Genomic DNA, 27,529 nt, shown 5'->3' with positions numbered 1-27,529 from the left:
AGATTATTTCAAACCAAATTTTGCATTACTTCACAAAGATGGAAGTGAGTGTCGTGTTTCTCCAGAGGCTGTTATCAGGAAAAAGGATTTCATGGTGGAAATGTGTACCTTGAGCGTCTTCTGTGTCCGCCGAAGTGCAGTAAGAGGGGGAGGCGCGAGGAGGTGAGAGGCTTCCGGGCTGTCGGGGAGGCGGGCGCTCCTCCCTCTCACCCCATCTAACAACGGAACGAGCCACCCTGCTTGAGTTTTGCCACTTACCCGCTAAGTTGAAGTGCCAGCCCTCCCTCCAGAGCCCCCTTCAGATGCACACATTGGCTAATGGAACATTTCCGCAGGGCCTCCGTTCATCTGAGTCCCTGTTTAAGCCGGAGGGAAGCGATCTTAATGGTTAACATCTGGGGAGGGGCTTGGGCAGGCGCGCAGTTCGTCTCTGTCCACTCTGCTAACTTCACTAAGACAAATGCCTCAGATACGATATTTGACAGTGAGAAGTCTTTTGGAAGCCTGCCTCTGCATTTTTATCTCTGTGTCCCTCGGTATATCTCACTGATGGTGAGTAGGAAAAACATTCTGCACGGAGCATCCATCTGCATTATAGAACACATTTCACACAGTAGTAAAAACGGTCAGTCTCAGTACATTGACTTGATGAATATACTCTAAAAATCAAATCAAGGGGCCTCCACCAGTTTATTCCTGCTAAGCAGCTGCTCTGTCCTTAATGATTTATGACCCATTGGGCCAGACAGGGAGAGTGGAGGGCTGATCTGAGAGCAGCCAGCTGCCCTGAAAGAACCTCTGTGTGGCTGAGCTCCCCTAGTGGGACTGAGAGACCGGGCAGGCCAGGTCCCACTGCTGCTGGCCGTGATGTCCGGGGCATCCTAGGGAAAGAACAGGTCAGTTAAGAGACCAAAGGTAAGCAATTGACATTTATTAAGAATAAATGCTGGAGAGGCTATGGAGAAGAGGGAACCCTCCCACACTGCGGGTGGGAATGCAGTTTAGTGCAGCCACTGTGGAAAACAGCATGGAGACACCTCAGAAAAACTAGAAAGAGACTTACCAGGTGCCCCAGCAATCCCACTCCTGGGCACATATCCAGAAAAGATGAAAACTCTAATTCAAAAAGAGACACACACCCCAGTGTTCACAGCAGCACTATTTACAACAGCCAAGACATGGAAGCAGCCTAAGTGTCCATCCACAGGTGGCTGGATAAAGAAGCTGTGGTATGTTTATATACTGGAATACGACTCAGCTGTAAAAAAGAATAAAATGCCATTTGCAGCAACATGCATGGACCTGGAGAATGTCATTCTAAGTGAAGTAAGCCGGAAAGAGAGAGAAAAACACCAGATGGTGTCACTTATATGTGGAATCTGAAAAAAAAAAAAAAAAGACACAAATAAACTTATTTACAAAACAGAAACAGACTCACAGACATGGTAAACAAACTCATGGTTACCAGTGGGGGGAGGTGGGAAGGGATAAACTGGAAGTTGGAGATTTGCAGATACAAGCTGCTATCTATAAAATAAATAACAGGTTTCTACTGTAGAGCACAGGCAACTGTATTCAATATCTTGTAGTAACCTGTAATGAAAAAGCATATGAAAACGAATATATGTACGTACATGTATGACTGAAACATGATGCTGTACACCAGAAATTGACACAACATTGTAAACTGACTATATACTTCAGTAAGAAAAAAAAGAATAAAAATACAATACCATTAGTGCAATTTCAAGGTAGGAGAAATCTGTCTGCACGGGACATACATGAAGAAGGCAGGCGGACTTGTCAGCTCTCAGACTCACGGTGTGATGGGAATGTCAGAAGGTCAGCATTCAGTGCAGGCCAAGAAGGATGCTGGCGTGGCTCCCCCTGTAACCTTTAAAGCAGCACCACTCCTTAACTGGGTGCCTGGCATACGAGAACGTGTCCACAGGAGACAGCCGGGAGGTTGAACTATCCGGAATCCCCTTTCCGAGATGCCGGCAAAGGAGCCAAGAAGGCTTCTCCTCAGCCTGACGGTGGGCAGGAGGAGGGTTCGGATTCTCCGAGGCCCCGGAGGAGCAACCAGATCTCGGCTGATGGAAGAAGGGCTCCCGTTAACCTGTGGTCCCCGCTCTCGCTGCTGAGTGGAATCTCCTGGCTGGTTCGAAGAAGAAAAGACACCCCGATGTCCATGTTTCGTTGGAAGAGTTTCCCGTTTAACTGGTCTGGGATAGAGCTGGGGCCTTGGAGAACGTTCAAGCTCTCCACTGGGTTAAGTAAAAAGATGTTTTCTAATAATAGTATCGGGCTGCCTCTGGGAGAAGTGAGGGTCAGAAGGTGGGCCACGGCTGGCCGTGGTCTCCTTCACCTGAGCAGGAGGCCAGCGTGCACTGGAAGAGGGGGAGACGAGGTGACCCCCAGTTTCCACGGAGGGAAACATGTAGCTGACAGTCCCAGGGAAGCCCAGGACCCAGGAGTCACCTAGTAGGAGGTGACACTGGCAGACATGGGGTAGAGGGTCTGTGGTGTGACCTAATGGGGGTCCCAGGCACAGTCAGTGAGAATCTGAGAATCCCAGCGCAGGAGAGCCCGAGGGCCCCAGAGGCAGGGCCTGAAGGACACACCCTTGCTCCCCAGCACCTTGAAAGTTCCGCCGGCAGTGAGCGCTCAGGCAATGTTTCCCAGTAAACAAGCTCATAAAGTTGGTAAACAAGGTCATGAAGTTGATAAACAAGCAAAAAAAAAAAAAAGATAGAAAAGAAAAGCCCAAGACAAAAATAAAGTTCCGCCCCACCAAATGAAGGAATATAAATTAAAAATAAACACTAGTTTCCACATACTCAGCTGGCAGACTTTTCCGCCATTGTAATTATGCTGCAGCAGACAGACCTCGCCTGTGCACATAAATAAGGAAAAAGCAAAGTGAAGGGCTCTTGGGATAAAGGTGACAATGATGTAGCTGATTATTCCCTTTGATTTTTAAAATTTTCATCGCATTGTTGGCGACGGTGTCCGTTGCGCAGTCAACAAGCACTTTTGCAAAACATGCCGCGTGGCTCTGAAAGAGCTCACAGGAGAAGCCAAGGGTGAGCTTGGAGGCGCCGCTGGCGAGCCGGCGCCCAACTCTCTGGACATCCCCGGCCAGCATCCGCACAGAGCAGATCCTCAGTGATACCTGCAACATTTCTGAATGAATGGAAAGGTGGAAACACATCTAATCTTATGTTTACTCACACGCATTAAATACCTATTTAGGGCCCAGGCCCTCTGCTGGCTCCATGGCAGGCACAAAACATCAGCAAGACGACTCCTCCTCCGTGGGGGCCCCAGGGAGCCAAGACGTGCACACACAGAGCCGATAATCTGCGCAGAGAAACAGGCGCCAGCGGGTGTGAGCACATCCCACTGAGCAAGGGGAGGGGCTTTCTGACCCCGGAGAATCCAGGATGGCGTCACAGAGGAGGGGACCTTTGCCTCTCCGGCCTAAGAGGAATTTTCCACAGAGGAAGATGGGAAGGTGGATTCTGGTCACAGAGGAGGTGGGCACCCCCACGTCCTCTCCAGCCCTTGCCCGCACTCCCACCAGGGTGATGTCCCAGGTTCCTGCTCGCAGACCCCAGGAAGCTGCCCTGCTCGCAGGCCAGGTTCACGCTCTCTGAAGAGCACAGCTCGTGGGCCTTCCGTGGGTCTGTGCCCTCTCTCTGCCTGCTCGCCCTGTTCCAGACACCCCATACTCCCCGACTAACTTCCAGTTTTCCTAACTCAAAACGGCCTTCCGGCTCAGACTCACACGTGCTCTTCCCTCTGCTGAAAACACTGCCCCCCACCCTGCCCCTGCTGTGCCCCCTTCCCTGGAGCTCCACCCCCCCCTCCCCTCCCCCTCCCCTCCACCCCACCTCCACCCACAAAGGCGCATGCTCACCACCTAGAGCGGCTCCCAGGGCCAAACACAGGGCAGTCTGAGCGCCTGAAACACAAAGGGCATCAACACAGCGGTCAGCAGCACAGGGCAGGGACATGCCAGAGCTCTGGGGACGCTCGGTGACACGGGAGAAGAGAGGGGGGTGAGTGGGATAAACACTGCCTCTGAGGTTGCTGGCTATTTGGTTTAGATTCCCCTTCCGTCCATGAATCATTCCTCTTCTCCAAGGACCTGCCTGTATCCAATGCTGCTCTTTTTCTTGCTTTTCTCGCTGATTTTTCTCGAATGACTGGGTGTCCTGGGCCTGGTATGCTGGGCAGGGCTCCTTCCCCAGAGAGCTTTGATCTCCTGTGGGTCCTGGAAGGTGGGTTATTTGCTCCCTAGGCTTTGAGCCTCCCTGGAATTTCTGGGTCCGCGGTCTCTCCCAGGTTCTGCAAGGCAGGCGGCCTCCCGACGCGGCCGCAGCAGCCTCTGCCTGTTTCAGGAGCTGTGGTTCCAGGCAGGCCTTCCGTGACCCCCACCCCAGGAAGCAGCAGTCCTCCCGGCACCCTGACTGCCTCCGGGGAGCCCCCCTCACTCTCGTGAGCTCTCAGTTCTCGCGTCTTGCCCACCGCCACGCGGAGTGCGCAGGGATCCAGCGCACGGGCACTGCCCGCCACCACAGCCTGGGTCCCAAAAGGCGGGCACAGCCTGTGCCCAGAGATGTTTGTTGTCTAATTGCCACTCCTCCTCAAGCTGTATAGGGGGCGCTTCGGAGAACTCACGGACGTAATGTGGACGAGCATCGTTCCTTTCGCCCTTTGTGGGGTGACGGTAATCAGGGTTTTGGTCACCTAACTCTTAATACAGTATGAACATTATTGCCCAGAAACATCAGATGGGGGTTTGCAAGGCCTGGCTCTTCACGACAGGGAGCAGCTGGACCCCGGTGGCATAGGGCAGAGGGGACTCCTTTAGCTGGGGACTGGAGCAGAGCCCCAACCTACAGTGGTGGTGTCCCTGTAGCTCTGATCTGGCTGCACGGAGGCAGCAGGGACCAAGGATGGCGGGGCCGGGCTGTGTCTGCTGTGGGGACTCTGGGAAGGGACAGGCGAGCAAAGAAAGAGCAGCCGGGTGCTCCTTCCAGCCTTGGGCGGTGGCAGAGAAGTGGCAGAGCAGGGAGCAGCATCCAAGCTGGGTCACAGCACCGAGGTGAAGGGAGGTGGCAGGGCTCCGGCTGGGCATCGGCCTTCCGACCAAGGAGGCCGCAGAGCCTCAGAGGACAGGGCCAAACTCTGGGCATGGGGTGCCCCAGGGAGGCGACTGAGGTAGCATGGGGGCCCTCAGTGAGCCTGCTGGTGGCACTAAGTCTCCAAACCATCCACACCCTGGTCGCAGACACAGCACTGCCTGCTCAGCCTGGCCAGCGTGGGCGGTCGAGGGCCTGGACCCTCGCCCCTAAACCAGAAAAGAGTCTGTGTGTTTTTCCATAGTCACAGTAATCACGATACATGTGCCTTTTACTGTCTGATCGCGACAGATCAAGTCTGCCTGTGATTAACAAGTGGATTATTCCGCTCTGATAGGAAGAAGACGAGGGGTGGAAAATGTCGCCGAGCATTTTCCTTCATACGATGGAGGAAGGAAGTAACGTTTACAAAGGTCAGTGTGGGAGCGTATGCATGGTGACCGAGGTGTCCCTGTCCACCCGGCATGGCCGCTGGCCCCTGTGTTGGGAAGAATTCGATGCCTAACATGCAACTCACAGCCAAGATCCCCTGACGCCTCTCCTTTAAAATTCTTTGGGTGGCTACAAGGTGCAGACCTGGTAAAAAGCAAGATGAGGGCATAATCTAAACCTCCGTTCTGTTTTAAACCCCTAAGACTTCAGCTGAACCTTCACTACCAATGAAAGGGAAGACGGATTTTCCCTGCGTTGCTTAAATTAAGAAAACTGATACCCTATGTACAGTAAAATGATTTAATCCTATTAGACTAAGCCTGTGCCCGAATTCTGACGCGTAAGTCCTTTGTCCCGTGTTCGGCACACTCAGCAGAGTGTCATCTGGCCAGACCTGCAAGTGTGTGAGTTGGTCATTTAGGTATTCCCATAATAATTTACTAGAACGGTTATCCAATTTCTTGAATTTCACTCCACCCTCACGATAAATCCCAGCACAGACTCACCTGCCCAGGTGACCTTGGTCGTTAGTGCTACCTGGAAATTCCTGAGAAACGCAGTGAGGACATGAGCAGAGTGTTTTCAAGCATCAGTTGTGTGTGTGCCTCCTTTCTCATTCTGGTCTAAGCTGGACGGCCCCGGTACTGTTACTTACTTAATATATATTTTAAAAAATAATATATACTTTTAAAAAATACATAAAAATGATATCTATGTTTGTTTGCATCACAATTTTTACCCCAGTTAATTGAGCTTTATCCTAAGCAACAATACTGAGGCTGTTGCAGGTTTGATTGGCTCTCATGTAGAAGGACGAGGCCCGGGGACCACCTGAAACTCCCTCACTTGCCGCTGGCAGCAGAGGCCCCCTCTGTCTGAGATGCTGAATGAGGCAGAAGCCCAGGCGAAGGATGACGCTGACGGGATGTGGCCACTGTTCTCACTGGGGAGAAAGGAGGCCAAAGGGCAAATCAACATTTATTAGATGCCCACGACACGGAGGCTTTGTGTTCTCATGTCAATCTCCCTTAATCCTTACAACAAGTAGGGGAGGTTAAACATCACTAACCCCAGTGTCCACAGCAGCCAAGACGCAGAGGCGGCCCAAGTGTCCACCCACAGATAACTGGATAAAGAAGACATGAAATGTATAGAGATAGAGATATAGACACATACACACAATGGACTACAACTCAGCCATAAAAGAGAATAAAATCATGCCATTTGCAGCAACATGGATGGACCTACAGGTGATCACACTAAGTGAAGTAAGTCAGACAGAGACAGACAAATATATGAACTCACTAACATGTGGAATCTATAAAAATGACACAAATGGACTTACTTACAAAACAGAAACAGATTCAGGGACATAGAGAACAAACTTATGGTTACCAGGGGCAAACGGGGTAAAGAGGGATAAATTGGGAGTTCAGGATTTGCAGATACTAACCACCATATATAAAATAGATAAACAACAAGGTCCTACCATATAGCACAGGGAACTGTATTCATTACCTTGTAATGGCCTATAATGAAAAAGAATATAAAAAGGAATATATATGTATGACTGAATCACTATGCTGTACACCAGAAATTAACACAACATTGTAAACTGACTGTATTTCAATAGAAAAAGGAAAGTCGTCCTACACTCACGTTCAGGTGAGAGGTTTGCTCGGGGCTCGGAAGGTGGCTCCCTCCACCTCTGATGTAACTATGTGGAGAAAGAAAGAGAACTGGAGCGCAGAATCCTCGTCTCCCTCATGGGAAGTCAGGGGCTCATGTCTACACCTGACAAACCAAGAAGTAGCAGGAGGCGCATATGATCTAAGCATCAGGAGCGGAACAGAGAAGCAGAGAGCGCATACCTGAAGCCAGATCACTCCCCGCCCTGGGGCGGGCCCCATGCTGCTCCGTCCACAAGCCACTCACCCTCCCACCTTAGGGCCCTCGTGCTTTCTGTTCCCCTGGCCTGGAATGCTTGTCCCTTCAGGCCTTCTCTGCAACCCACGTGGGATACCGGTCTCCCTGCCTCACCTGTGCCCACCTCTGACCCCACTGTACTCACCTCCATCTGACTTCCGTGTGTGAGCTCACTGTCTCCCCACCAGGGGGTGGGGGCGCTTGAGGGCCATGCCTTCTGCTGCTGACCCAGTAGCGACCAGTAGCCTCCATAAGGCCATGAATTTCATAATTTATGGAAAAAAGTCAGATTTATGAATAAATCTGAATCTACTGGAAGCATTTTTTTTATTCTTTTTTGGGGGGAGAGGGGGAGGTAATTAGGTTTATTTATTTATTTTTTAACGGAGGGTCTGGGGATTGAACCTGGGACCTCATGCATGCTGTGCACACACTCTACTGCTGAGCTAGACCCTCCCTCCTCGATGCATTTTTAATGAATGAATGAATTCAGGAATAAATGCCGCTGGGCCACTGAAAGGCAGAGGCTGTTTATTATCATTTTAATACTTTCTGACTTTAATGTGCATGTATGATTTTGATAAAAATAAAAATTAATTTGGAAGACATCTACTGTACCAGTGGAAAGCCTGCTGACCCACCCAGCAAAGCTCTTAAAACGACCCACGCCTTTTGTGTAGTTATGTTTCTATCCACTTGGGAGCAGGAAATGTGATTTTCCGAGTTGGCTGTTGTAGCATTTGATGAATTATCTGCCAGGTCTTCGGTAACTTACAGAAATAAAATGTTTTCATCTGAGACTTCTTTTCGTAAAAATCAAAGGTTTTCCTCCTCAAACGGAAACATTAGCATTTTAATCGGTGAGCTTGAGGCCCCTCCTCTGTCACCCCTCAACGTGTGAAAAGGGCCGCAGCCCCCACTCTCCCATCCTGGGATAAAAGCTCATTCTCCGCGGTAGGAAAGAGCTGGTAATCATCGTCCTTTGAGAGCCCTGAATAGCTTCCTGCATTTATAAATGTCCATGAAATTCTTGAAGGGATTGAGACGTGCCCTGTGCAAGAGTGTCATGAGAAAAGCAAAGTTTCAGTGGAAAACGAGGTCCGTTTACACGACGGAGAGGTGCAATCAGCCAGGGCGGCTGCGAGCTGCTTTATCTGCAAAGCAGAGTTACCGCTCCAGGACGGGAGTGTCTCGGGATGCCGTTGCTGTTCCATAATGAATCACGCCGCGCTCTCCTTTCTGTGGGACACTCCGTGTTCCTTTCATCGCTAAATAAATGCATGGCTTCCTGGTTTTACTAAATCTCTCCTGTGAAAAAGTGAAGCCGTCTCCTTATTTATTTTTTTTAATTGAAGTACAGTCAGTTACAATGTGTCGATTTCTGGTGTACAGCATAATACTTCAGTCATACCTACACATACATGTATTCGTGTTCACTGAATGGCAAAGCAATTTTGCTCTAAAAGCGCTTAATGAAACAGGTGGGTCGTGCTGTTGGAGGAGATTTAGTAATTGTACGCAGGGGAAATCCGTTAGAAAAGAGGTGTTATTAGTGACCAGCCCATTTTAACACATTTTAAACCTTTGATAGTGTTTTCAAGGGGGGAAGCTTACAATTTTAAACACATAAAAAGCTGCATTATATTATTCCTACATTTTTTAAATTTTCTGCAGTTTAAGCTTATGTCAGTTTCAGAAAATGTGCTAAAAGGAGCAATTGCCTTCTAGCGAGTAGCCTGTCAACTCTGAACCTTTGTTGTAACTTACGAGCTCATCACAAAATCCACCTTCTGGCGGGGGGGGGGGGGGTTCAGGCTGGAGGGGTTGGGTATGACCTAAGACACTTTTTCCCATCATCAGGATAACAGTGTATGCAGTGTGCATTTTTCTGCCCTGACTCTGAGAAACAGGATAGGCTGCTCTGGCTGGCAGGCGCTCACTCATGGGAATGATTATTTAAAATAATGAAAATCCAGCCCTGGATTTCCAGCCATTTCTTATATGCAGCCCTACTCTCTGCCACCACACGTGGACCCCGTCAGCCTTTCCCGGGTCCTCTCCCCCTTGGTCTTCACACCCCAGTCCCAGGGCGGTTACCTGCCCCATCTGGGCGACGATGCCCCGTGAACTTTGACCCTCACCTCTGAGGTCGCCCTCAGACAGGAGTCCAGGAGGCACATCCCAAAACCTCTCCTGCCCCACCCTCCCATCCCACATCTGAGCTCAGCAGCTGGGCCACCTCTCCTGGGGCCACCCTGCTGGGAAGGGCATGTGGGTGAATCTGTGCTATGAACATTTCACCCCCTCTGTCGTTTGTGTCTCGTCTGGTTCACACGTCTGCATCAGCTGCTCTGGAACAGATCTGAGTAGTTGCATCAGTGTCATTTTCAAACTCTGCCCCTGAAACCCTGCACCCCCCCCGTAGGCTTGTCCTTCCTGTCTTCCTGGCAGAGACTGTCGTCAGCCCAGTACCGGCGGAGCCCCTCCCAGGCCACGCTGCCCTCGGTTTGCTGGTGGGAGGCCAGTGAGCCTGAGGGCCTTCGCTGGGCCTGGAATCCAGACAGGCCACCCCCTCTGCTCAGCCAGTTGTCCAGGAAGTGAGCCAGGCCCACCGGACCTGTGGGTGGCCAACAGCTGGTGATGACCCTCTCTGCTTCCAGAGATCTCCATGCCAGCCTCTGGAAGCAGCCTCGGAGTCTTCTGCCCATGGCTTGTGGACCAGCCCACACTTTTCGAAAGCTGGAACTCCATTCCCATGTCCCGTCCTCCTTCACGTGTGTCCCGTGGGGTCCTGACCCTGATCCCTCCTAGAGGACATCTCCTGGCCCTCAGCATCCATCACTTCCACTTCGAGGTCCTGTATCTTCTCTCCGGGCACAAGCATTTTTAGGGTAGCCACTGACCTGCATGGTCCTCTCCCCTGGGAGGCAGAGACTGTTGATAAGGAGAGGGAGGACTGTAAGACCAGCAGCTGATCGGTGGTAGGACGTGGGTTCCACCCGATCCCTTTTTCTTCTCAAGTCACAGCCACTGCCAGCCGGAGGTGGGGGAGCCTATGCTGGGCCCCCGCGGCCCTCAGTTGCCCTCCCGAGTTGAAGGGCATCACTGCCCCAAGGATGAGTTTCCAGTGAAGGGGTGATGGTTTGGTTCCAGCAAATTTCCATCACCTTTGAACACAAATTCGAGGAAAAGATGGCATTTCCCTGACTGGCAAGCCTGTCTCCCCTGGGAGATCCCCCAGTCCCACTGCCAAGGTCGAGTCGGTCTGCACCCCTGCACACATTTGGAATTCCCCTCCTGAGAAAAGAGCCTATTTCCGTCTATTCCAGTGACATCAAATGACCCTTATTTCCTCTCCTAACTGCCAGGGTAAGGCAAGGGGGAAATGTAAAATGTGTATGATTTCAGAACACCCAAATAGTAATGCAAAAGTACAGCTGTTGAATTAAAGGCAAGTAGCTGGTACTTGTGTGTTCAGGGTTGGCTTTTACCGTGGGCCCCAGGTAATGACCAGTGAGTTAACTAGCAACAGAATCGCTCATATTTTAGCGAATCATTTGCATAGTAAAGTTAATATATACAAAACCAGCCACCTCTACTTGTATAACCCCATGTAAACATACTATTTTTGCATGTTTATAAGCTTATGTAAGAATACTATTGGTTTCATACTTTTTGTTATTTTCACGTTAGCAGTTTTCTTCCTTGTCTTTTAGGTGTTATACAGGCACAGTTCTATCTGGAAGGTGGAAGAGAAGAACTTACAGATCCCACCACTCTCCAGATCATCGTATTCAAACTTTTATTCCATGCAGTAGGATAGAAAGTTAAACTTGTGTCGTATATCACAAAACTGCTTTCATTAATCTTCACAGTGAAAAAAATTCATTTGCTTCTTCTCTCTCCTTCTGGAGTACAGATGTGTGGAAGAATAAAGATGAATCGTGGAATTTCTACCAGGACTATGATCCCGAAATGATCAAAGAGGAGAAACGGAAGGAACTGGAGTCAGAGATCAGGGTGCAGGTAAAGCTGCATTTATGTCCTAGGAAGTCGTTACCTGCAGCCACTGTGCTTTTTTTTTTTTTTTTACAATTTCCTATTAATAATATACCCAGAATTTAAGTTATTTTTGATGTCACAAGAAAACACGAGGCATGCAAAGTCACTTAAAAGTAGTGTTTTTTGTATTGACCTAGGTGGATGAGTTGATGAGACAGGAACTGAAAAACTTAAAACTAGCTGTGAACAGAGAGAAGGAATTACCGGTCAAAACAGGAAGGAAGAAAGGAGGTAAAAAGGTGAGTAGCGTACACACACTGGAGGGCTAGGGCAGAAGGCTGATCCAAGCCATGACAAGGAGCCCAGCCCACACAGGAGTGCTGCCGGCAGACTGTGGCGCCCCAGGCTGCTTCACCAGGAAACGTGCCTGCTTTTGATGAGTTTATGGTGGTCCACCGTTTCACCCTCAGTGCTACGAGCTCATAAATGGGGTAAATCCGACAGTCTAGGAGTACCTTCCCCACTCGTCACTGCAGACCCGCACTAGCCAAGCCCCGCAGATGGGGTGAGAACTGTCAGAGGAGCTGGGCATGAGCCCCAAATGCCCACCCATCTGTCGCTGTAGGAAGATCTGTAGGGGAGGCGAATGGCAGTGAGTGAGTGGGGGAATCAGATGATTGAATTGTAAGTAGCCATCCATCCATCTCACAGTGGTTTAGAGAAGCCAGTTGGATTCCCAGTATTCAGAGTTCACTTACTAGGGTCCTGTGAGACAATAGAAAATATACCTATTGGTCTCTGCCCCTGGTTACTGACACAGAGCTCCTGAAACCCTTAAATTCTTCAGTGATAAGAGCATCTTTTGTTACAATGAAGTGATGCTGGGTGAGTTCCTAGATAGCTCCCAGATTGGGGCTGGGTACCACGAAGACCAAGCCATGATTAGAAGCTTGGACTTCTCAGCTCTACCCACTCCATTCTCTAGAGAGGGGAGACGAGCTGTAAATGGAGTTAATAACTGATCATGCCTACATGAGGAAGCTTCCATAAAATCCCAGGAAGAATGGGGTTTGGAGAGTTCCCAGGTGGGTGAACACATCCACATACCAGGAGGGTAACGTGCCCCAACTTCCCAGGAAGAGAAGCTCCTGCACTCAGGACGCCCCCAGACCTCTCCCTGTGTACCTCTTCATCTGGTTGTTCTTCTGCATCCTTTATCATACCCTTTAATAAACTGGTAGATGGAAGTAAGCATTTCCCTGAGTTCTGTGAGCCACTCTAACAAACTAATCAAACCTGAGGAGTGGGTCTTGGGAACCTTAGATTTCTAGCCAGTTGGGCAGAAACATGGGCGACAGCCTGGACTTGTGACTGGCACCTGAAGGGCGGGTAGGGAGCAGTCCTGTGGGACATCCCCCTTCATCTGTGGGACCTGATTCTATCTCCAGGTAGATGGTGTCAGAGTTGAGTTAGATCATAGGACACCCATCTGGCGTTGCAGAAAATTGCTTGGTGGGTGAACCCTCACACATCTGGCATCAGAAGTGTTGTGAGTTGGCAGTGGTGTGAGAGTGAGGAGGAACACACGGAAGAACGGGTTTTTCCTAACACAGGCCCCCACGTCCCCTTTCATCTGGAGCCAGCCCTGCCTCTGGGGCCAGGACACCCCAGGTCGAGGAGCTGGCAGGGGGTTGGACATTTGCCCTTAGAAGACTTTCTCACGTTTCCATGGCCCATCAGCCCTTCCTGGGCTTCACACACTCCCTTAGAGTTTTTCCCAATCTCAGCTGCGTTAGTGACTGGTTGTGCCAGCCAGGGGCCATATGGTGTCTCTCTGGTGGCTCTATCCTGATGCATTTTGCGTTGATTTTTACAGTTTACAGTTTTACCGTTTGACTCTTCAGTGTAGCTCCTGAATGTCCTTCCTTCGTGGTCCTCTCCTGAGGCTGCATCACCATAGCCTAATGAGGACCGTCTATAGGTTACCCCTCATCCATAGGTAATGCCACACATTGACCCTATTCATGCATTTCTTATCTTCAAAAAGTGATGTTTTAATGGCTGAACATGGTAATCAAGCCAGACGACACGGGAAATGAAGACAGGAGGTGCATGTGTCCCTCCAGCTGAAAATAAATAGTCTTCTTTTACCCAGCAACCTATCGCCCGTCGGGTCTGGCCCAAGGGCTCACCCCCTGCTACTTCCTCCTCGCTCCTTGCAGTCTGGTGTCTGCCCTCACCGTGTCATAACTCGTGATATATCACAGGGAGGGGTTGCTGTGAATCTCCCTCTTGGAATTAAATTGGTTGAACCACAGTGGATGTGCTCAGGATACCCCAAGAGATTGATGGTAATCATGGACTATAGAGTTTTGAGTATTCAGAATTCTAATCCAGGTGACCTCAGTGTAAACGTGGGAGACATAAGTGTGATTTAATTTCATAAGCTGAAACTTAATGAACTATACTAAATCCCCTCCTTAGGAAGACAGTTAGCAGAAGGGGGATGGGTAAACTTGAACACAGAAAAGGAGAAAAAGGACTCAGAGGGAAGAATTTGGCAATATTACTGCAACATTATCCAGAAAAAGTGACTTGATCAGAGGTTCTACAGCAGCCCTAGTTGTTCTTTCAGGATATAAATTTGATCTTAGCACTCCGTGCTGAAACCTTTCCATAACATCCCAATTCCCCTAAGGCCAGGCTTACAAGGCTGTGCCTGAGCTAGCTAGTGCCCTCATCTGCAGACTCATCACCCGCCTCTCCCTCCCTGGCTGCACTCCAGCACCCTGACTTCCTCTTTGTCCCTCAAACACTATGTGCTCCCTTCTACCACAGGACCTTTGTACATGCTGTTCTCACTCAAGAACTGTCTTTACTCTCCCACCCTTAATCCCAAGCATAGTTAACTCTTACTCACCCTTTGAGTCTCAGCCCAAGCCCTTCTTCCTCAGGAAAATCTTCCAGCATCTCATAACCTTAGACCAGCATAAGTCCAGCTTCTCTGCATTCACTTGACACTGTCTACCGTATCTTTCTAGTGCTTTGTCACAGGTTTAATGTTCTATTTACTGGTGAGACCATTAACACTGTGATCTGCCTTCCCAAATCTACTGAAGGGCCATGAGTGCAGAGACTACATGATTGTCTCTTTGCTCACCATTGTAACCTTTTCTAGCACATAGCAAGTCCTCTGCACATATTATTGAATTAGTTAATCAGTCAAATCTAGATCCTCTACAGATTGATCCCTAGAGGCTAAATGAGTGCCTCAGGATGTCACAGCATGGCGTCCATAGCAACTGACAGCATCCGGCCACCCCGTTTGCTTATTCCATACTCAGTAAGCAAACTTCTGATGAGTTATTGTCGTTTCATGTTTATTTTCTTATAAGAGAGAAGGCTACAGAGGCTATGTCTCTTGGCAGTTACATTTCACATTATAATATAATCTACGTATCATCTATTCCAGCTTCTCTTGTGACTTGGAGATCCAAATCTTGGGGACAGATCATCTTTACTAATTATTTCATTCAGGAAGCATTTATTAATGCCAGGTACAATTCAAGGCATCTGAGGTACAGAGAGAACAAGACAAAGAATCTATACTGTCAAAATCAAACCTGTCAAAAGCAGGTTTCCAGACACACAGGACTGTGAATCAACCCTGGATGTCCTGTCGCCCCAACCATGACATCACTGAGTGAGATCCTGCCTCTCAGAGGCCGTCTCTCTCAAGTTCCTCTCTTGTCCTAATCACAAAAACTTTAGGGACATAGGAGTTCCTGAAAAGCTATGAAGTTCCTTGAGGATAAGATTCTTAATTGGCTTTATTCTTGCATTCCTCACAATGCTAGCAAAGATACATGAAAAAAATGCTGTATTTAAACAGAAATTTAGAGTCTACTTTTAAAAGAAACAAATGAACATTTTACAATTAAAAAATGTGGTATCCAGAATTAAGAACTCTTCTAACTGGTTTAACAACAGCATGGCCATAGCAATAGGTGGGTTGAACTCAAGGGCAGTTCAGCAGGAAATCCAAAATGAAGTACAGAAAGAATGAATAATATAAAGAACAGAACAGAGATAAGTTTTGAGACATGGTCAAAAGTTGTAACATACGTATAATTAGAATTCGCCCAAAAAGAGGAGAATGGAACAGAAGCAACATATGAAAAAGTGCCGTTTGTGAATTTTCCAAGTCAGATGAAATACACAAAGCCACAAATTCAAGAACCTCTGTGAGATCCGAGAGGGGAGATTACAAAGAAAACCACATTTAGACACATCACAGTCAAAATGCTAAACGTCAAAGACAAAAGGCAAAATCTTACTAGATTTTTTAAAAGGCATATTTCCTTCAGGGTAACAAAAAATGAGAAGGAGTACCAAGTCTCGCAACATAATCTGTGGAAGCCAGAAGGAAATGAATGGCATCGTCAGAGACTGGAAAGAAAGAACTGCCAACCTAGAACTCTATACCCAGTGAAAATATCCTTCAAAAATAAAAATGGAGATATTCCCAGACAAACAAAATCTGAGAGGACTTGTCAGCAGCAGACTCTGATAAGCTGTGCACATACAATATAACACCCAGAGCAACCACCAGGAAACCGTACAAAGATACACACTCAAAGAGGACAATCAAAATGAAATTCTAAAAAATGTTCAAGTCATCCACAGGATGAGAGGAAAAAGCAAATGAAGAGATTAAAAAAAGTATAACAAATGAAACAAAACAAAAAAAAGTAGACTTAAGTCCTAACATAGTAATAATCACATTGAATGTAAATAATCTAAGTACACCAATTAAAAGACAGAGTGAATTTTAAAGCATGACCCAACTATATGCTGTCTGCAAGAACCTCATTTGATGTACAATGATTTAAGCAGGATGTAAGTAAAAGGATGGGAAAATACATCATGCAAATAATCAAAAGAGAGCAGGCTTCGCTATTCTAGTATCACACAAAGTAGATTTCAGAGCTGATAAAATTATCAAAAAGACGGGGAAGAATGTTACAGATGATAAGAGAGCCAGTCCACCAGAGATGCCGTAACCCTAGCTGTGCGTACACCAAACAGAACTACAAAATATGGCAAGCAGAAACCAATAGAACTGAAGGGGAACACAGAGGGGTCCACAGTTATTGTTGGAGATTCAACACCTCGTTCTCAAGAATTGATAGAATACTAGGCGAAAAATCATCAGCCAGATGCTGAGGAGCCCACCGCATCGTCAACAAGCAGAACCTAACTGACGGTGACAGGGCATTTCACCCGACAAACAGAATGCATATGCTCTTCCAGTGCCCACGGAACGTAGTCCAAAGTGGACCATATCTTGTGCCATAGAACAAATCTCGACAGACTGACAAGAACTGAAATCATGAAGCGTGCGTTCCCCTACCACAAGGGGGTCAAACTAGAAATCAACAACAGAAAAAATAAGAAAATCTCCAGACACATGAAACTGAACAACACACTGCTAATTCATAGAACAAAGAAGAAGTGAGAAATCAAAACATGTAATGAAAATGAAAATATAAGACATCAAAAATATCTGGGCAATAAATAAAGTAGACCTGAGAGGGAAATTTACAGCTCTGAACACATACATTAGAAAAAAGAGGAAAAAGCTCAAATCCATCATCTAATCTCCAGCCTTCAGAACCTAGAAAAAGAAGAGCGAAAAAAAACCAAAGTGAGCAAAAAGAAGAAAATTAAGAAGTTGAGAAGGAAGAGATTAAGAGCAGAAATCAGTGAAATTGAAAACAGAAAAACAATAGAGAAAGTCGATTCAATGAAACAGAGCTGGCTTTTTGAAAATTATTGATAAAATTGACAAACCTCTAGTAAAACCAACAGAGAAACAAAGAGGCCACAAATGACTGGCATCAGGAATGAAACAGGAGTTAGCGCTACGGACTGCAGACGTCAGAACAGTAATAAAGGAATCCTGCTGTGATTCTGTCGATGTGACATTCCCCAAAGGACAAAACTGGAGAAAAGGAGAACAGATCAGAGGTCTCTAGGAATCAAAGCTGGTGTGGCCGTGGGAGGGAAGTGGGTATGAGTCTGGAAGAGCAGCTTGGTGTAGGGGTCCTTGTAGTGGTAGGATCCGTATCGATGGGGACATCGATACCCGGTTGCGACCTCGTGCGAGAGTTCTGCAGGATGTGACCCTTGGGGAAAACCTGCTAAAGGGTACGTCTCTCTGTATCAGTCCTTACAACTGTCCGTGATTCCACCATTATCTCAAAATAAAACATTTAATTTTTTAAAATTTTTTAAAATGCCTTTTACTGTAGTACGTTTCCTGTAAACTACATATTTCAGATGTATAATTTGATGAATTTGATAGATGTATATACCCATGAAACCACCACCACATCAAGACAGCTGACATTTCCATCCCTCCCAAGAGATGCAATTTTCAAATTCCCAATTTATCCCTTCCCACCCGCTTTAACCCCTGGTAACCGTAAGTAAAACTGAAAAACACAGTGCATAGCTGCATGCAACCACATAAGTGAATCTTGCAATCGTAATGCTAATTGGAGGAAGCCAGACATAAAAAAGTTTATACTGTATGATTCCATGTCCAAGAACAGGCCATACAAATCCGCAGGGAAGTCAGAAGGGGTGGTTACCTACAGGCCAGAAAGCGGTGTGGGGGAGAGTTCAGGAACAACGGAAATATGTTCTGTATTTTAAACTGAGTGGCAGCTATATGGTTATGTATAAAAATTAACTGTAAAAATTAATAAACCTGACTGGGTATACTTTATGTAAATCATGCTGCAATAAGAATAATAAATGAAAGAATGAGGGAATGAATGGGGAAATGGAGGCGTGAAAGAGGATGGAGCGTTAAGAAAGAACCCGGCTTCAGCCGTCCAGTGTGACAGCGAGCAGAGTACCCTGGGGAGGCCTGAGATCAAAGATGAGACGGCAAAGGAAGCTAGAGGCCAAGCCGAGGACTTTTAACTTTATCTGGTGGGCAATGGGGAGGCACTGATGGATATTTTAAACAGAATAGTGCAGCGATCAGCACTGCTTTAAGGGACCACATTCTGAGCACTGCTCTCCAGCTGACACAAGGATCTGAGTGCAGAGCGCTTTGGGAACCAGAGGTGGATGGTTGCCTGGCTCTGCAGGCTCCAGGTTTGGGGCTGGACGCTGACAGGTGCTCAGGAACCAGAGACAAGCTCAGCTTGATTGCCTGTGTGCTTGGCACGCTCATCCTTTGCAGTACACGTCCCAGCGCCCAGAGAAAGAACCAGAATGCTTGGGGCCTGCTGGGAGTCGGGGTCCATACAAGGTCTCACCACGGTGACCTCACTTTCTATCCACCTGCAGACACGTCCACAGAAGCAGTTTGGGGTTTTCCAGGCCAATCCCTATGTTCATGAAATGTTGCAACTCCAGGTACCACAAATGACTGCCCACCTCCCCATCCCCGAGGCCACCACCAGCAATCAGCTTCCTTAGCTAACTTCTAGAGCTAATTTTCCTTGTTCTCATTAAACTTGCTTTTGCTATTTTCCATTGTTTTCCATTTTCTTCCAGAAAAATAAAAGGAAGAAAGGCAAGAAAGGGAAAATGGGGAAGAAGGATAAGGACCTGACGGCTGACAGGTGAGGTGTGCACGTTGGGGGGGGGGGCACCCCAGAGAAGAGCGTAGGATGAGACCTGGGTCCTCAGCTTGGCCGCTCCTAAACCACCCCCTCCTCATCCTCAGAGTGTGGTGGGGAAGCGCGGGGACCCTCTGCAGCCCTGCACGCGGGGCGGCGTCCTAGACGGGGGAGATGCAGCCGAGGGGGGGCCCAGGAGGCAGACTCAGGCCCCAGTGCTTCTGAGGTCATGTGACTTTTTAAAGTTCTAAAATTCGTGGGGTTCTTCAGAAATTTTTTTCCAAAATGGCATCCCTGCTGCAATCTCTGAGTGTGGACTGAGACCGCCCTCCTTGAGGACAGACAGTGCCCCATGTCTCCACGCCCCTGGGCCTGGCGGCCGAGGAACCTCATAAATGCTCCTGAAGGAGGGGGGAGGGCTAGTCTCCTTGCGGGGGGGTACCTCCATGTCTCCGAGCTTAATCGGCTGAACTTCAATGCTAATGATGGTTTTACTACTTTTGTTTGTTTGTTTTGGGTTTTGTTTTGGGTTTGATTTTTTTTTTCCTTTTTTTGGTTTTTTTCTTGGGGGTGGAGGTAGTTTTGGTTTTTTTGTTGTTTTTTTTTTTAATGGAAGTGCTGGGGATTGAACCCGGGACCTCGTGCGCTCTGCCCCCGAGCTACGCCCTCCCCCTCGATACTAATGAATAGTTTTAATTTTTAAAGTTGCAATTTTTAAGCTGAAAAGGCCTTCAGTGCTTTAACATAGGAAATAAATAGAACCTAAGTTTTCAGATTTTTTTCAAGGAATTTAATTAAAATCCCTAATAAGCGAATGTCAGAAACCATTTTGAACACATACCTTGCTTCCCAGGAGTCTGTTGACAGGTAACACGCGCTGCTCTGGGTGTGGGGCTCCCCACTTTGGGCGAGGTGATACATTCCCAGACTCTGCTTGAGAGCAGACCCCCGACAGAGGGAGCCAGCTTGGAACCACCCACGGGGAAGTGGGGGCCAGCGCACCCCAGCACTGGTGCACATGCCCGGGGCCCTGGCAGACAGCCCCAGAGAGACACCCAGACTGGGTGCGGGCATTGGCTCTGGAGAGAAAAGGCACCCACGGGACAGCCCAAGAGGGAGGAGCTGCTGCTTCCTCACGGGAGGTTCTGTTGTTCGGGGAGAGTTCCAGGTTAACAGCTGTGGCCGACTGCTTCCTGGTGGGGCCTGGTCTGCATTCCGAGACGCAGGTGCCTAGCTCCTGGGGAGCCCCCCAGCTACCCATGCACCCACACAAGGGACGTCACAGTCCCGTCCCCAGAGGAGGGCCCAGCCCCTGCAGACGCACAGGGCCATGGCTGTCCTTTAGTGACTGTCCAATGCCACTTTTCTCCTTTGTCCCCACATCAGTCCCAAGTAGAGTCTTTTAGGAGAAGATCTGCTACGTGTCTTACTGGATGACAACCCAGAGCTAAAATCAGATCTGCCCATATGATCTGACCACTGAGCTAGAATTACTCATTCACATTCTCTGCATTTGAAGGCTCGCTTAACTGAACAGAGCGCTGCTTTAACAACACAGAGCACGCGCGTGTGGCTCGTGGACAATGTCTATTAGACGATGAATATGTTCTTGGCATAGTTCTTTACAGTTGAATTACCATCAATGGGCTACAAACAATTCTCTAGTGCTGTGAAGAAAGACCAGTAGTGTTCACTCTTGTGGCCCGAAGTACAGAATCTCACTCCTGGAGACTTCTCATTTTAAAGACCCTGTGTTACTCACAGAGAGGGATTCAGCAGGTGGGCCGCTCCGCTCGGGCTGGTTCTCTGCCAGGACACTGTAACACAGCTTGTTTTTCTCATCAAGTTTCTGTAAACCTTAAATTTGTATTTTTATCATAATTTACAAGGTAGTCTTAAAGTTGAACATTTTTATTCCATAGAATTTATTTCACTGGAAAGATCCAAATACAGGTTTATGTTTCAGGTGTCTTTAAGAAATTTGGTTTTTATTATTTTAGAGAAACTTCTTTCATTTTATGTTCATATTTTACATGTATTATTAACTAAGTATTCAAAACACTACAGTTGATACTTAGATATATTTGATAAAATAAGATTTCAGTCAGTCAAAGGCCGGAGTCATTGAATTAACATCCATCCCAATGGTATTTGCCTTGAATCTAATTAATGTCCTTGAGCCTCTCTTAACGACACTAACCTGGATCATAGAACAGTCAAAGAACAGTTTAAGCATAGTTATATTTCAATTTTTCAATCTAAAGAAAGACTGGGGTTGAACCAAAGCATAAGGCCCCCAGAAATGTAAACAGAAAAGACCAAACATCTCAAAGGGTTAGACTGAGCAGCCTTTGAACTTGACCCACCTGGATTCCCGCAAGCCGAGCCTCAGCTAATTTCACTGGGAGTGTCATTCAGTACGTGGGATCCTATCTCCATTTTCTCCCTCAGTTAGTATAAACGATCAGTGTGCTGGCTACATGCCCAAAGCCCTCTTAGAGAAGTGGTTTTGTCGTCTGTAAACACTATGGAAAAGTGTAACATCCTCCTAGACAATTGTTACACTCACAGCTTGAGACCTTTGCAGTCCATCTTAAAATTATTTCCCTTGTAAGCCTTTGTTCTTTATAGATATTTCTCTTGAACTGTTATGCTATTGGGTTAAAAGGAAACATCAATTTCATGAAGGATTAATGACCTACTACACCCTGCAGATGCTAACTGAATGTATAATTACAGGACCCTTGCATTACCCTTGATTTCTAATTCATATTTGTGTCATCGTGAAGACTGATGAAAGGGCAGATGGCAGGAGTGATAGCTGGCTTCAGACGCCCAAAGAGATCATTCTTATTAATGGGAAACATCAGATATACACATGGATGAGTGAAAACATTGTTTTTAAAAAGCCTAATTTATCCCCAAATTGTAGAAATGCTTCAAAAATCAATTTATTTGCATACACACAAATGTACTTGGAAAGAGATCTGGTTAAAGTTCTCTGCATATGATGATTAACATAAACGCTGCTGCTTCTGTGCAACGTGTGTGCTCATGAAATCCATGGCTTGCTTTATCCCCAGGACCATTGAATCTCTGTATAAGGAGCTCGTGGAAGAGGGGTTACTGATCCAGGCTCTGAAAGTCAACCTCTCTGACTACATCGGTAAAGTACACAGAGAATAACATGTTCGTCTCCCATGGATCACCCCTTGGGTTTTGAGAACCCAGCGACTGGAAATATATTTCATTTGTGTTTTTGTCTAACCACGTATCTGGCCTATAGTGGCTTGTAGTCAGCGTTTGTGGGACTGAATGATTCGAGTTCGTTCTGCGCTGTGAACTAATGGCCCAGCTCTCTCCCCTTAATGTGGTGCAAGCAGGTTTCCAACCCTGCTAACAGGTTCCTTGGGGCATTCTTTGGGGCTTAAGCTAAATTGAAGAAATGAAGGCTTGTTCGTGCTTCCCTGGTTATCAGGACGCCCTAGGGGCGGCACCCGGCACTTCCACCACTGAGTCCTCCCAGAGGGGCTCCCTCCCAGCAGGGGCCACCACAGGAGGGGTTGGGGGGGAGAGGCGGGGACATTTCTATCACCATCTTTAGCTAATGCTTTTCTTTTTAATTTTAAAAACAACATGAAAACGTATTTAAAGCTTAAAATTCATCATAATCCCACACCCTAATGCATCTACGGTCAGTGAGGACATTCTTCCACATAATCACAAAAAAATAGTCACACCCCAAAAAATTGACATTAATATGATACTATTACCTAATATCTAGCTAATAATCCGTTTTCCCTAGAGCCCTAATAATGTCCTTTGTAGTTGCTGGTCTTTCTCAATCCAGAGCCCAGTGGGTGGTTGTGGATGTGATGGCCACCCCTTTTTTAAGTCTCCTTTCCCTCCTTCAATCTAGACCAGTTTACAGGCTTTTTCATTGACATTTTAAGAGTCCGAGCTGTTTTATAGACTGTCTGTCAACTGAATTGGTTTGGTTTGATGTTTTCCTCCTGGCTTGATTCATGTTCAACATTTTTTACAGGAAAACTAGAGGTAATGTTGTGTCCGCCTCAGCCTTGGGGGCACACGATGGCTCGTTGTCTCATCACTGGCGGTGTTAAGTTTGATCACTGGTGAAGGTGCTGTCTCCCCAGATTTCTCCACTGTAAAGCTTCCTTTTCCCCTTTGCAATCTATGAGAAATCTGCAGGAGGGCACTTTGAGGCTCTGAAGTGTCTGTTACCAGCCGTCCTAAAGGTTTGCGCCCCCCGCTGCGGGTTCTTGCCTGCGTCAGCTGCTGCTGTGGTGGTTGTGTTGCCAGAGAGTGCGTTCTTGTCTCATCGCAGAAAGAATTCAGAGACGAGACACAGAGGTCAAGGAGGTAAAGTGAGGATTCATCAGGTGGCCAGACACTCTCAGGGGCAGAGAGGGCAGACCAGGCAAGCAGCTGTGCTGAGTTTCTTTGGAAAGCCGGTTATATGGGGTGTAAAAAGGAATGGGTGGAATATTTATTGGAGGTAGGGGTTTAAGGTCATATTCCCTGATTTTCATCCCAGCTCAGTCTTCTGGAGGGGAAGAGAGGTTTTGTCCTTATTTAGTCTTGACCAGAAGTGTCATGGTGTCGGCACACTGATGGGCACTTATCTACAAGGTTAATTTTACTGTAATGAGCGTATAATGAGGCTCAAGGTCCACTAGAAGTCAAATCTTCCACCATCTTGGACCTGGTTGGTTCTAACCAGTTTATGCCTTATCCTCAATGGCTCTTTCATTCTTTTAATGGTGGTGCCCAGCCCCCTTCCCTCCTGTCCCAGTTGTAAAATGGGAATGTTCTATTTCTTTCACTCTTTCCGTATTTATTAGGTGCTGTTCTTCTGGAGAGATTTCCTCCCACCCTCCTTTTAAAATTGTTGCGATATCAGTGCGGACACATGGATTCACTCTTTTTTAAATTACATTATAACCATTTCCATGCTACTCATTCCGACCTGTATGCTGGCCTGATTTTGGCCTGGGGGAGCAAAAAGGCTAACATTTCCCTCGGATCAAAAAATAATCACTTTAATCCCTTTGAAATAAAGCCGCATTTCCTTCCTGGGGACTTGGAGGAGCCTTTATATTGCCTAATGGTTGAAGATTTTACCAGAAGAGGTAATAGAATAGGTATTGGATTTCTATTTATTTTATGTGTTTCTTATTCAAGTACTGTTGGGTTTTCCCCTGGATTGCCTTGATTATGTTCTGTTAATTCTGTTCATATGGAAAAATAACCCTTTGCACAGAACTCTGTCTCTTTACTTACAGTGGGACCTCTGAGTTCTCTCCCCTTGTCTGCTTGCTTCCCTTCACATCGTGTCCTTTCTTCTCATCACAAATTCCTAGTGCTTAGTGTAGTGCCTGGCACGTGCGAGAGTCTCAAAACATTGCTGAGCATATTTCTCATTTTCTTATTAATTTCTTATCTATCTTGGATTTTTTCAGTGATTTCTTTGTCAGTTTCCAGGTGGCTCAGGTCAAAGCGAATGAAAGCAGCCACTTAAGAGTGACCTCGGCAGGGGAAGAGGGGAGGGTACAGTTCAGTGGTAGAGCACGTGCTTAGCATGCGTGAGGTCGAGTTCAATCCCTGGTACTTCCATTTAAATAAATAAATGAATAACCTAATTTCCCCTCCAAACAATAAATGAATAAATTTTTTTTAAAAAAGAGTGATCACAAATGAAAATGACTCAGCTTAACAAAATTTGTCAAATGGCCATGAGGGCTGGCTCCTTCTGGTCCTTTCCATGTTTTTCTTATTTTTTCTTAGTTAAGATCCTTAGCTTAAAAAGATGGAAATGGATCTATGTGATATCACTTATATGTGGAATCTGAAAAAAAAGGACACAAATGAACTTGTCTACAATACAGAAACAGACTCAGAGACATAGAGAACAAACTTATGGTTACCAGGGGATGAAGGGGCTGGGAAGGGATAAATTGGGAATTCAAAAATTGCACCTCCTGGGGAGTGATGGAAACGTTAGCTGTCTTGATTGTGGTGGTGGTTTCAGTGGTGTATACGTTTATCAAAATTCATCAAAGTCTACGTCTGAAATACGTGTAGTTTACTGTACAGGAACCATATCACAATAAAGGTGTTAAAAAAAAAAAAAGATGGGAGTGGATCTTTCTGATCCCTACATAAAAATAGAGTAACTGCATGGCAAAAGCAAAAGCCTGTGGACGGCACTTGCATAAAACCGAAATGACCAGGTGTCCCCTCAAAGCCTAAAGTACAAGCCCTTGGGGACACAAAACAGAAGACCCTCCAAAGCACCAGCAGGCACTCACTGGGAAGCACCACGGTCCAAGGTAATGCCTGCAGCCGCAGCTGGGAGCAGCCCTGCTCGCTTCAGTAGCAGGTGAGTGAACACGGGCAGAGTCGGAAAGTATGAAGGGGTGAGGACTGTCCAGCCTCCAGACACTCTTAAAAGCGATGCATCACAGCTCCCTTGCAAGGCAGGGCCTGACACTGTTGGGAGTGAAATCACAGTCGAAAGGGCTGGGAACAACAGAGATGACGGAGAGGAAATTCCAGAAAAAAATTAGGGGAGGGAACAGAACCAGGGCATCTGGAAAAGCAAGTCACCGTGCTTTTCACACATGTGTAAACAACAGAAGAGGGGACTCTATGCAATTTAAAAAGCTACCCTGACACAAACGATTTTCTGAAAATACAGGATTAGTAACTTATATAAATTTAAGCCGTAGAGAAGTTCAAGATTGAAACTCATGCAAAGTTTCCTATGAAAAATAAGAAAGAAAGAGTAAGGAACAAAGGAACATCACAAAAAGGCATGCCCGTGAAACAGGCAGCACTGGAACCTGCTCCTTCAAACCAAAATAACAGGCACCAAGACACGGTTAGAAGGCAGGTATAAGAGCACATAAAGCAGAGCTAGAAAGTGAAGAAACGGGCCAGACAGCGTTCAAAGGATGTTTTAAACGGAAAAGTTATTTCAGGAAAACCTAAATTACAACAAATACAAGAATGAATAAAGGCAACAAATGATGCTTTAAGAGAAATGAAATGTGAAAGACAGAAATTTTTAAAACTAGGAATGAAGAACAAGATTACAAGGTTTCAAAAGAAAGGAACAAATACTAAGGATGGGCAAGGAAGATCCAACGTGGAGATATCACAGGCCCCTGAAAAGGAAAACCAAAGCAAAGGAACAGAGCAAATACTAAGAACAATTATCCATGAAAGATTTCCTAAAACAGAAGTGCAGACCGCATGCTGAATGATGACACTCTGTACCTGGGAACTGACCAACTCCAACTGACCAACACTGAGATGTACTCTAATAAAAGTACCAGAATTTAAAGTAAAGGGGAAAAAAACTTTGGGGCGTCTGTGCAACAAAAGACCCCATGAGCTACCATGGGACAAAGACGCGAAGAGCATCACACTTGCGCACAGCAACAGTTCGCACCAGAAGCAGATGAAGTGGTGTGTTTCAAATGCTCAAGGAAAGGGAAGAAGGTCCAAAGAGAATGGACTCAGCCAAATTTATTTTCAAGTATACAAGACGTAAGTTATAAACATGCAAGAACTTAGAGTATTTTCCCCACGAGTCCTTCCTGAAGATCCACTAGGAATGAGCCAGAGACAGCCAGAAGCGACTGGAGCCTGGGGGTGGGCATCAGTGTGCACTTATCTGTAGAACGAAGACCAGACGAAGGCTGCAGGGGAGCCAGTAATGGTTCACCCACCAAAACTGGGGAAGGAAGAATTAGCACACAGAAAACGTTTAACCATTTTTTCCAGTTACCCTAAGTGGTACTGGCCGTGTCGGCTTTGTTATTATGAGATTTTGTGTGTGTGTGTGTGTGTGTGTGTGTGTGTGTGTGTGTGTGTGTGTGTGTAATGGAGGGTAGTATGAAGCAAATGAGAAATTATGGGATCATCTGTCATCCTCTGCATCCCCGGGGACTAATGTGTTCTCCCCGTATGAAGACGGGAGATAGAGATGCAATATGAAAGGAGTCAAGTGGTATCAAATAGATGAACAACAGGCTTCTGCTGCAGAGCACAGGGAACTATATTCAATATGCTGCAGTAACCTATAATGAAAAAGAAGATGAAAAGGAGTCTACGTGTGACTGGAACACTCTGCTGTGCACCAGAAACTGATGCAACATTGTAAACTGACTAGACTTCAGTTTTTTAAAAAAAGAAGTAAAAACTTGTCTTGAATTTGAACTGGAAATGTCAGTTTCAATTCATGAGATTTTACGTCACACACACACACACACACACCCCGGTGGTGTACTGATACCAGCTCACAAGAGCTGATTTTTAATTTTTCAGGAATTTTTTAAGGTGGGTATAAGA

At 46.6% G+C, this 27,529-nt stretch overlaps 1 protein-coding gene across 1 annotated transcript in view; it reads left to right on the top strand.

Annotated features, from left to right (window-relative positions):
• Positions 1–27,529, top strand: part of IQCA1 (IQ motif containing with AAA domain 1) — a 149,817-nt gene that overhangs the window by 76,694 nt on the left and 45,594 nt on the right. Inside the window, exons 9-13 of the mRNA XM_010975798.3 lie at positions 5,488–5,563; positions 11,428–11,534; positions 11,708–11,809; positions 19,086–19,153; positions 22,234–22,316. Coding sequence (XP_010974100.3) covers positions 5,488–5,563; positions 11,428–11,534; positions 11,708–11,809; positions 19,086–19,153; positions 22,234–22,316 — 436 coding nt within the window. The remainder of the gene's footprint in view (positions 1–5,487; positions 5,564–11,427; positions 11,535–11,707; positions 11,810–19,085; positions 19,154–22,233; positions 22,317–27,529) is intronic.

The sequence above is a fragment of the Camelus dromedarius genome, chromosome 4 (assembly GCF_036321535.1).
Source record: "Camelus dromedarius isolate mCamDro1 chromosome 4, mCamDro1.pat, whole genome shotgun sequence".
NCBI classification, from domain to species: domain Eukaryota; kingdom Metazoa; phylum Chordata; class Mammalia; order Artiodactyla; family Camelidae; genus Camelus; species Camelus dromedarius.
The sequence above is the reverse complement of the archived record's forward strand: the minus strand, read 5'-3'. Positions and strand labels throughout refer to the sequence as shown.